The 11508-nt window shown below is 35.3% G+C and overlaps 1 protein-coding gene across 1 annotated transcript; it reads right to left on the bottom strand.

Moving 5' to 3' along the window:
* Positions 1–8859: 8859 nt before the first annotated feature.
* LOC145819348 (uncharacterized) lies at positions 8860–11157 on the bottom strand. Its single transcript, XM_082913329.1, has 5 exons — positions 10719–11157; positions 10545–10636; positions 9981–10077; positions 9450–9895; positions 8860–9363 (listed from the first exon to the last, which is right to left on the bottom strand). Exons 1-5 carry the CDS (start codon positions 11155–11157, stop codon positions 8860–8862), a joined length of 1578 nt encoding a protein of 525 aa, XP_082769455.1.
* Between the last annotated feature and the right edge of the window lie 351 nt (positions 11158–11508).

The following is an 11508-nucleotide window of genomic DNA, read 5'->3' as shown; positions in this document are numbered from 1 at the left end:
TTAAGTATGAAACCTCAATTTCACACTTAGGCAAACAAGTGACTTAAAACCACTTTCAAAGCAAAATTAAAAGTCAAGAAAGGAGGGAGGTTGCAGAGATTAATAGTGCTAAAATTAAGTGTGAAAAGCACTAAAAACATGCAATCAACTCAAACAAGTGGTGTCTGAAGGCCTAAAACACCAAACTTGTGAGGACTATTACACTACAAGCATGCAAAACAAGACTCAAATGACTTAACCAACCCAAAACAGAGACAAAACAATCTAAATTAGATCCTAAAACATGCTGAAATTAAGCTATGACAAGCTAGAAAAATAAACTAAAGCATGGCACCAACAAGGCTAGCAAACAAGACATAAGGAGGGGGGGCTAACCCCTCCAAATTTGGACTTCAAAACATGTTTTTCACCATTGAAAAAGCTCTGAAAATCAGTGTTTAAAATCTTGAAAAAAGATAGTTTGAAAGTGGAAAACACAAGTGGAAAAGCCTTACAAACAAGGTACAAAGAAAGGTGAATCACCCCCAACCTTAAATGGCTTAAAATAAAAAATTTCAGCCCACAAAGACAGAGTTTTTATAGCCCAAAAACAACCCAAAAATAGTGGGAAAAAGATAGAAAAACAAGTATGCAAAGCAAGCTAATAAAGCAAATATTATACCTCTTGAAGTAAAGATCAATTCTAGGCCACAATTCAAGCTAAAACCAACTTCAAGAGCTCCAAGAAGGCCTCAAGGAACCTCAGTTCAAAAGTGATCAACGTGTTACAAGAGAGAGGGGGTTTCTATATATACAAAACATGAAATTCCCTCAAGGAGATCCAGCCCTACACGTGGGGACAGATGCATGCATCTATGCGAATAGCTGGCACAACTGGCATAAAATATCTGTAGAAAACACTGGTAGCCGGCAAACCAAAAATGATGGCTGACAGCCTCTAGAGATGGCTGATAGGCCACCAGAGGTTGCAGGCTTGAAAGACCAAGGCATGGTCCAAAAATGAGACAAAAAGGATGCAGGGTTTGAAAGGCTCAAAGTGGTGGCGTTTCGCTGAGGATGTTGAGCACTTGGCGAGTAAACAAACTCATCATCGGGTGTACCTGCAAGGACTTCCAAGTCGTAAGGGCTGTCAAAAATGGGGTATCCATAGCAGGAAAAGTAGGTGGGACAGAGAAACTAGGAGAAAGAGTTGGAGTATGAGAGAAGGAAGATATAAACTGTGACGAAGTAAGTAGAGAAGATTGAGACCAGAAAAAGGAAGAAATAGTAGGAAGAGAAGAGGAGGAGGAGGAGGAGGAAATAGAGAAGGGAAAACAATGCTCATAAAAGAGAACATGCCTAGACACATGAATCTTGCCAGAGTGAGGGTCTAAGCACCTATAACATTTGATTGAGGGTTGATATCCCAAAAACACACAAGGTTGAGATCGGGGTTGGAGCTTATTGGAGGTGTAAGGCCTGAACCAAGAAAAACAATGACAATAAAAAACTTTGAAAAAAGAATAATCTGGGACAGATTTAAACATAACTTCAAAGGGAGACTTGTCAGCGAGAGTTGAGCTGGGCATCCTATTAATCAAAAAAACAAATGTGGCAAAAGCATCAATCTAGTAAATTAAAGGAAGAGGGGACTAATGAATGAGAGTGATAGTTGTCTCTATAAGGTGCCTATGCTTTCTTTCAACTACACCATTTTGAGCTGGTGCGTAGAGACAACTAAGTTGATGAATGATTCCAAGAGAAGTGAGGTAAATATCCATTTTCTTGTTAACAAACTCAGTACCATTGTCAGTTCTTAAAATTTGAAGCTTGGTGGTAAACTGAGTTTCAACATAAGCTTTGAAAGACAAAAACACATGAAACACCTCACTTTTGTAACTAAAGGAAACAACCAAGTAAATCTGCTATAGTCATCAATGAACAAAACATAAAATTTGAAACCTGAAACAGATGGCTCAAAAGGCCCCCATACATCACAATGGACTAAGGAGAACACTTTATTAATAGAGGAATTGGAAAGTTTAAAAGGCCTTCTATCATCTTAGAAACATTACAATGTGTACATTGAAACAAAGGAATCTTAGGAGAAATTGAGTCTAGCAGATAAGGGTATGTTGAAACTTCAATGAAGAAGGATGGCCAAGTCAATTATGCCAAAGAGAACTAAAGCAGAAAATGGAGTGGAAGAAGACTGTGAAACACCAGCAACATGAAAAACATGACAAGGTGGAGAAGAGGAACTCTGTGGAGTGAAATGATAAAGACCATGAAGATTAGGTCCTTTAAGAAGAACCTATTTCGTAGTCTTGTCCTGAATCAAGAAGGAGTGATAATCAAAAGCAATGACACAATTATTGTCATTAACTAATTGATTAACTAATAACAAATTTGAAGAGATAGCAGGCACATGAAGGAGATTAGTTAAGAGAAATGAATATTTTGGTGTGAGAAATAAACCCTTACTAATGTGTTTAATAGGTAAAGTGGAACCATTACCAACTGTAACCTCTTCAAAACCTATGTATGGCTGATAGACACTGAGATTTGCTAGATCATTGGTGATATGATTTGTTGCTCCAGAATCAAGATACCAGGGGAAAGCAAATGAGAGAGGTGGTGGTGAATTTGTGATAGCAGCATAAGCACAAGAATATCCTCTAGATTAAGAAACTGAGGAAGGTAGAGAATAAGAAATTGGAGACTGAAAATTAGGATCCATACGATACCAACAATCAAAAGCCATATATCCTAATTTTCCACAAATCTGATAACCAGCAATGTTGGAAGAACTCTGGCGACCTCCGCGAGTGCGATTAGAATGATAATAGCTAGATTGACCATGAGAACCACCACGAAATTGATGAAATTAATGTCGGCCTCAATGATTAGAATAATGGCCTCTAGAATAAGAAGATTCAGAAGGAGAACCTTTTGATGTAGTGTAGGCTACAGTTAAATCAGAACCAAGTTGCTTAACTTTGTGATCAATAAGAATTTCCTTAGAACATAGAAGAGAACATAGATCCTCCATGGTGATTGCTTCAACTCGAGCTCGAATCATAGTTTTAAAAGCATCATATTCGGCAGGAAGACCATTTAAAGTGAGAAGAACCAAATCTTTATCATCAATACTTGCTGAAGCTAGGGCAAGTTTGTCAGAAATATCTTTGATAAGACTAAGATATTCTTCCATTTTGAGAGATTTCTTCGAAATATATTGTAATTGATTCTTCAGTTGATAAATGTGTGATCTGGAGAGTGAAGTAAACCTCTTTTCGAGATGATTCCAGACCTGTGTGCAATGTTGAAATTGAAGAATTGATGAATAGATCGTAGGAGACAGTGTTTTAGAGATGCAACTAAGGAGGTGAGCATCAATTGTTTTCCCACAAACTTCGGATTAGGTATGCTTTTGACTTGAGAATCAAGACTATCTGGATCTGGACATGAAATTGAACCATCGACAAAGCTAAGAAAATCTGTAGCACGCAGAATATTCTACATTTGATTGCGCCATATAAGAAAATTTGTTGAATCTAACTTCACTATGATGAGTGAAGTGAAATTTGAGATCAGAATGCCAAGATTTGAAGGCAAAGAGAATAAAGATGAAGAGGCCATTGAGATCTTGCTCGTTAGAGCTTAGTTGACTCCGATACCATGAGAAGAAACTGATTCTCATTAAAAAACTATTAGAGTGCAGTACATGATATTTATACTAGTCTAACTCTGTTACAGATAACAAACCAACAAACTCTCTAACACACTAACTAACTAGGCATTGCTACTTTATTGTTACAACTCAATCTTGAGTCTTGAATTGTTACAAACGTGGCTTGCTAGTTGATGATGGCTCAATACTCTTATCAATTTATATAAGCAAAAGAAGATTTGTAGTGAGAAGCCTTATAATCAATACCAATTTTTTTTGATTTTCTTAATTTTAAACAATTAAGAAAATCCCCAATGGTTAGCTTCCATTTAACTTTTATTATACAATCTCACATAGACGTTTTGATTTTAAAAATAATTTTGTATGAAATTTTGAAACTTTCGTAATATTTAACTTTAAGATAATTACAATCCCACATCGAGAAAAGAAAGAAAAATTTCCACATCGGGAAAAGAAAGAAAAAGTGAGTTATTTCACTTATATAAAGTGAATCTTATAAAGGGGGTTTTAAGGGAAAAACCTTCTAGAAGCTCCAAACTCTCATTCTAAAATTATTGAATTTTCTTGATTTTAAACAATTAAGAAAATTTTCATTGGCCAACTTCCATTTACCTTTTATCTTACAATCCCAAAACAGGAAAAAAAAAAAAAAAGGAAAAAAGAGAATTGTTTCATTTACATAAAGTGAATCTTATGCTCTAATTTATATAAATTATTGAAATTTCTTAATTTTAAACGATTAAGAAAATCCTCATTGGTTAGCCTCCGTTTAACTTTTATTTTACAATCTCAAATTGGGAAAATAAGGAAAAAGTAAATTGTTTTACTTATATAAAGTGAATCTTATACTCCCATTTATATAAACAAAAGAAGATTTGTAGTGAGAAGCCCTATAATCAATACTATTTTTTTTTAATTTTCTTAATTTTAAACAATTAAGAAAATCTCCATTGGTTAGCTTTTATTTTGACTTTTATTTTACAATCCTACATAGGTGTTTTGATTTTAAAAATAATTTTGTATGAGATTTTGAAACTCTCATAATATTTAACTTTAAAATAATTACAATCCCACATCGAGAAAAAGAAAGAAAAAAGGGAGTTGTTTCACTTATATGAAGTGAAATTATACTCTCATTTAATATTATAGTATTGTGCATGTTTCAGTTCAATATGATTTAAATTTTAAAATAAAATTTAAAAGTTTTAATTAATTAATTTTGTTGTAAATTTGTTGGTCTTTTGACTTAGCCAATTGGGCTAAATTGTTTTCGGTTTGACTGATTCACTGGTTTAACCACGGTTTTAGCTATTTTATCAAAGTACTAGTATATGCCATTGCCTAAAGGCACGGTGTAAATAATATTAAGATTAAAATGTAGTTGTAATTTGTACGTATCATATTAAAATTTTTAAAGTCTGTAGCACCTGATAAAAGTTCAAGTCAGCACTCATACCATTAGTTTGTGGCTAACACCTAATACACCGGTGAGTGTCATAGTACCCCGAACCACAAATATCTAATTGAAATAATATAATACACAGAACATAAATACCATAATCTCGCAAATAATAGTCTTTAGAAATTGTTTACAAATTAAGATACGGAAATCAAATATTTTGAAATAAATTTCCAATCAAGACACGGAAAGCATTGAAAAACTAAATGCATCATATCATGAAGAAGAAATCAACTCTATGCCATAGCATCCCAACAATATAGCAATACATTTTTCATAAAACCGCTTATGAAAAACCATTTAAATGGTAAAAAAAATAATTCCTGCAACTCATCTGGTTTGTCAAATTAATGTGAAAATCATCAATTACATCAACTATTGTAACAACCCTCGTCACTGTTTACCGATTAACCACTGATTACTGCTAAACTGAGACTGATTATGATTGGTAACTGAATTGATTGAAGTACTGAACTGACTGACTGAAATCTGGAACTGAATTGATTAAGTATATCTGTTTAATTGTATGTCTATCTGTTGATTGTTTGATTATCTGTTCATGCCTTTGTGTTTAAATTGCAAATTGAAGGCCTTATCGGCAGCCGAATCTGAAATTGATTGATGATTTGTGATCCTTAGAATTAATGTGATTTTATGGCATATTCAGTTAAAATGTGATTTGGTATGATTAAATTGGATTAAAATGAGTTAAATTACAAGAGTTGGACTTAATTGCCATTTTGCCACCTAGTGGACTTCCATGAGCCTCTTAGTTGATCTCTAATGCTAACAATACAACACTTCATCTGCCCATTCTTTCTTAGACTTGTCGACCAAGAGGGAGAGAGGGAGAGAAGTGAGTGTTCTTGAGAGTTGGCTTAGAGAACTTGAAGAATTGAAGGACAATTGTCTGATTAAGCTTCTAGTCTTGTGATTGAAGACTTAGGTAAGGAAATTCAACCTCTCATTGTTGTGTTTAAGTTGATTCTTGCATGATTCATGTCTAATTGAGGAGCCAAGTCATGTCTTTGTCTAATAATGTTGAATTGGAGCTCATTCCATGCATGCATGTTTGAATTGTTGAGTTGTGAGTTGATTTCATGGTAAAATGTTATATGCATGTTCATATTGTGTTTAAGTCCATGATTTCATCTTGTCCTTGGAAGAATTGGCTCATTAGAGCATGAAATTGAAGCTTTGAAATGGTTTAAATTCATACATGTTATGTTTGAATTATATTCTTGAAAATTGGTTTGAAATTGAGTTGTTTGAAACACTCTTGGGCTTTGATTTTACAATTGAGCTTTGGAATCATGTCAAACTATGAGTTTTGGGATGTTTTCTGGAAAATTGGCCCAAGAGGATCGAAATTTATGTTTTAAAAGTTGAATTTGAGCTTGAGGTTCAAATCTGGGAATTCCAGATTTTGAACTCACGCTCAAGCGGGGTGACTGGCGCTCGAGCGTGAAATTCGTGCTCCTAGTACTTTGCACTGTTTTGAAGTTCGCTCGAGCGGAATAATTGACGCTCGAGCGGGACACTGTGTCTCATGCTCGAGCGGGTGTCGAGCGCCCAATCGAGCGTGATTTTCACCTATCCAGCACTTTTGACTATTTTGCAGAACGCTCGAGCGGGTAAGTCTACGCTCGAGCGGAAACCTTTGTCTGCATGTCCGCTCGAGCGGAGTCACCTACGCTCGAGCGTGACCCCTGTTTTCTGAAAATTCTGAAAATGCTTTTAAAGTGCATCTCTGCATCCTCATCCCATCCTAGGCATTCTTAGGCCTAGTTTAAGACATCTTAATGAGGATATAGATGTAGAACACGCCAAGGCAAATTAGGGATTAAGTTATTATCTTTCCCAACTGTATAGCTTAGCGTGTGTTCAATCTGTAACTGTGTAGGGTTGGCGACTGGGGACGCGCTCTAGCTTTACTGTAGCCTAGAACTCTGTGAGTAACAACTGTATAAAGATATGTTCAAAATGATTTTCTTCTGAACAATTGAACTGTACTGCTTTCTGAACTGATACTGTTAATTGAATGAATGTATGTCCTATATTCTGAACTGTATTGTGGGATCCTTAGCAACTACTGTCTACTATACTGTTACAGAGATCTCTGTCGGTTCCCTTGTTGGAACCACTACTGTTACTGATTGATGGCCATCATTTACTGTTCGGTCTTTTAAGACCTACTGTTTACTGTACTGTTATGCTAATGGATGTACCACATATGACTGAATGACTGATATACTGAATGAACGAACTATTTTCATTACTGTAAGGACATTCATTCTTAACCTTCTTACGCATTACGTTATTCACTAGGCTTTAGCTCACTGCTTATATATATATATATATATATATGTAGGTGTACAGGCACCAGACCGTGGTTAGAAGCATCGGGGTAAGCTCCAGTTTTGTCAAGCCAACCACTATGCCTCACTGCAAGGTTCCGAGCCCGTCAAGTTATGGCTTAGGGGTGTTTTAATTTCCCCGTCTGTCTCTGTATCTGCTTGTATAACTGTATAGACTGTTACCGTACTGTTTAATAGGGATTAGGTCCCTGAACTGAATGATTGTATATATGTACATACTGTTCTGTACTGTTCATGTATATGTGTATGAAAAGTCTTTTTGGCATACAGACTGTCACAGCTTATTGGACATTGTTTATTTACTGTTTTGGCTTCCGCCATGCCCTTGTACTCTGTTTTATTGTATTACTGTTAAGCAGGCCTTCGGTAATCTTGGATTACTGGCCGGTTACGGTGCTAAACCCATAGGGGCGGGTTTGGGTCGTGACAACTATAGAATACAAATTGTTGCTTTACAAAATAGTCAAATTAAAAAGATTTTAAAGTCATCTAATAGTCATCAAGTATTGCTAGTATCAATACTTGAAAGAAAATGTATAGTAAGAAGAGTAAATTAAATAAGAAAAATTATAAATAGGTGATAACTTCACAAAATATTTAAAAACTCATTGATCTGTAATTTCTCAATGAAATAAGAAGATGAGTAAAGAGAGCCCATATAACAGTTTGGTGCAAATCTCCATCATTCTATGAAAATAAAAGAGAACATAATTTTATACAAAAAGGGGGGAAAAAAGTGTATACAAAGTTGTGACAATTGACGTGTCCAAAGTAGTAACAATTTACATGTCCAAAGTAATAACTCAATTGTAATAAACTGATTAAAAATAAAAGATCAAGTCAGCACTCTTAAATCAAACTTAGCTATACTGGAAATGCAAAAATATAGGGGAATAAAAGGCTTCACAAAAATATTTGAAATGCAACAAAGTCCACATAGGTGGAAAGCTTTACAAAAAGTGGGTCATAACTATCGTCTACTTTACAAAATGTGTATACTTTACAAAAATGTGTGTTTGATAATGTCTTCAAATTTGTTCTTTCCCACAATTCTTACGAACGCCTCATCAATTTCTGAAAGGTCTTCATAACAAAACTTCAGGGTAAACAATATTTGTAGTGGAATCTGGCTTATCATTGGGGAGGAGGATACTTATACGATCAAAAGATGTGCATCTAGATACTGCCACGTATAGTTGCCCATGACTAAAAACAGGTGTACACAAATCAACCCCAACAAATTTCACAGATTGTCCTTGAGATTTGTTAATAGTCAAGGCGTATGCCAATCGAACTAGAAATTAACATCTTGTTATTCGGAAAGGCATTTCTGTAGAAGACGGAGTCAATCATATCCTTGGTATAAATGCCAAATTGTCAAACTTTTCTCCAGTTAAGATTCGAGCTTCAATTATGCGAGTATCGCACCTTGATACCATCAATCTTGTGCCATTACACAGTCCATCTTTCGGTGCAATGTTTCTTAATAACATTGTAGGACAACCCACTTTCAACTCTACCTTAAAAGCTGGTAGCCCAGGAGGATCCAATGAATTTAAAAACTCATCAGGATATCTGTTTGTAATGAAAGGATCATTGTCATCATCTTCAGTCATCTTATCTGCAGCAAGATATGTATATGTATTCCCTGGAAAAATATTCAACGTAGCAATATTGATAGCACTGACATCATCATTTCGTGCAGAAAGAATTGTACGTTCCGTTAAGAATGATGGGGTTGATGTATTTGCCACATCCAATTGTGGATAAACTGCTAAGAGTAATTCCTTTAGATCTTGGCATTTGTGTATTGTTGATGGAATTTTAATGATTTCTTGTGGATTGGTTCCAACCTAATAAATAAAATAAAATAAATTAAAAAAAATGGTGTAATCAAAGTATCCTCAAATGGTATAATCAAAGTTCAAATGAGTATTACCTTCGTCAAGAATTTTGTAAAAATAGCATTTCCAAGGTTTGCATGATTCAAGCGCATATTCGAATCTAAAGATAAAACATGTAGATCCTTCCACAAAACAGAGTGTCTCAATGATGCATTCACAATTTGCTCACGAACTCCTTTGGTTATAACTGGTAAGATTTGTTGAAAGTCTCCACCAAGAACAACAGTGATACCCCCAAATGACTTTTTACAATCACAAATATCTCGAAGTATGCGATCAACCACCTCAACACAATGTCTATGTTGCATAGGAACTTCATCCCAAATTATGAGTTTTGTTTCTCTAAACAATTCAGCCTGTAATGATTGCTTGCTAAACCCACAAACTGAATTTTCTAAGACATCCAATGGAATGGAAAATGTTGAATATGCAGTGCAACCTTCTACTAATAGTAATGAAGTAATTCCAGATGAAGCCATGGCTGCGGCATTTTAATGCAATCGTATTGTACAAAAATGTTTTCCCTGTTCCGACACCCCCATTCAAAAAGAAAATAGTCATTTTACTTTCAAAGACTGAAGAAGGGATTGCGTTATAAGCAGTTTGTTGTCCATTATTGAGGTGATCAATAGTAATTTGCACATCTGTCTGTTGTGCCTCATTCTGTAGTTGTTGATGTTCGAATATCAATCGGTTACCAACTGTTGCACTCCAATTTGCTGTAGGTTGTGGCATGGACGGGAAGTCAATTAAACTCTTTCTTGATTCTTAAAGCATTTGATTCAAAAGACACAAACCATAATCTTCAATTTGAGCCTCAGTTGGGTTAGAAATGGCAAACAATGTACGAAGTTTATGTGCAAGATTATCACAGATATGCATTGAAAATTGATTCCATAACGCCTGTGGTTGTAGTGGAAAACATTGGGTCAGAATAATACAAAACAATCTCATCAATTGATATCCGGTTATCATAACTACAGCCTCTTTCAGGCACTGTATCCATTCTTCATAATCTTCTAAGAGTCCTCTTGCAACACATGCTGATTTAAACGTCTCATGTAAAACATTGTTAACTGTACGTAAACATAGAAACAATCTTGGCCCTTTGACAACAATTAACAACAAACGCAGATAAAATCTTTCACCACAGTTAGGGCTAGCAAAGTACATTCTACCAATTGCATATCCATGTTCTCTTGGTTTCCATCTATGTTCTGACCTGAGCCAAACAAAATGTTACAAAAATTCTTGGTAAGTGAATTGGCATTCATTTTCATTTGAAGCACAATAATAAAAAAAACCAGTAAGAGTCGATTTTTGTTGCGCAGCTCTAGAAAGAATCATTTCCAATGAGTCATTAGGATTGAAAAGAACACAATGCATTCTAGGTAGATGAAGTGCCAAGCGAACAACTGTTGGCATCTCTGCATGCAAATGATGACCAAATATTCGCCAAGCAGCTTCTGGTGGTCCAATATACCTCGCATCAAGATATTGTTGGATCTCATTAATCAATCCCAAAATCATTGTTGTGTGATCATAACCCTTGTAAATATACTTATGCATATACGTAACACATCTCACTCCAGCACATACTTCTACATTTATATGACAGTTTAACTGTTTAGCAAGATATGCATTGTATGGTACCACATCCCTGTTATCAACTTCATGTCCTCTCATAGTATATACTTGACCACTATTACGACGACGATAGATTAGATATCCATCTTGGTCCATAGTTGTTGATTCTACAAAGATTCGAGGGTATTTTTTAGTACATCTACCATTTTTCATACATGGTGCTTGGGGATTTCGAGCACCACATGGTCCATGTATCATGCAACACTTGACAGTTTCAAAAAGTGTAGGATCATCTTTTGGATCTCGAAATTCTGCACAAACTAATTTGTCTACTTGAGCACATGTTCGAATTTTGTTTGGACCTTTAAGAAAGAGAAGCGCATGCATATGTGGTAGGCCTCATTTTTGGAATTCAATTGTAAAAACACGTGCAACTTTATTACCGAACACTTTGTTTGTCTCTATCTCCTTCATCAAACACTTTCTTTTTAGCTCAAAAACACGGGC

The sequence above is a fragment of the Camellia sinensis genome, chromosome 2 (genome assembly GCF_055761805.1).
Source record: "Camellia sinensis isolate YWXY chromosome 2, ASM5576180v1, whole genome shotgun sequence".
NCBI lineage: Eukaryota > Viridiplantae > Streptophyta > Magnoliopsida > Ericales > Theaceae > Camellia > Camellia sinensis.
The sequence above is the reverse complement of the archived record's forward strand: the minus strand, read 5'-3'. Positions and strand labels throughout refer to the sequence as shown.

Excerpts from the sequence above, each read along its gene's own strand:
- LOC145819348 (XM_082913329.1), bottom strand. The coding sequence starts at position 11,157 with ATGGACCAAGATGGATATCTAATCTATCGTCGTCGTAATAGTGGTCAA. Across the intron at positions 10,637-10,718 it reads ACAAAAATCGACTCTTACTG|GTCAGAACATAGATGGAAAC; the intron begins GTTTTTTTTATT and ends TGTTTGGCTCAG. Across the intron at positions 9,364-9,449 it reads TTACAAAATTCTTGACGAAG|GTTGGAACCAATCCACAAGA; the intron begins GTAATACTCATT and ends TTTATTTATTAG.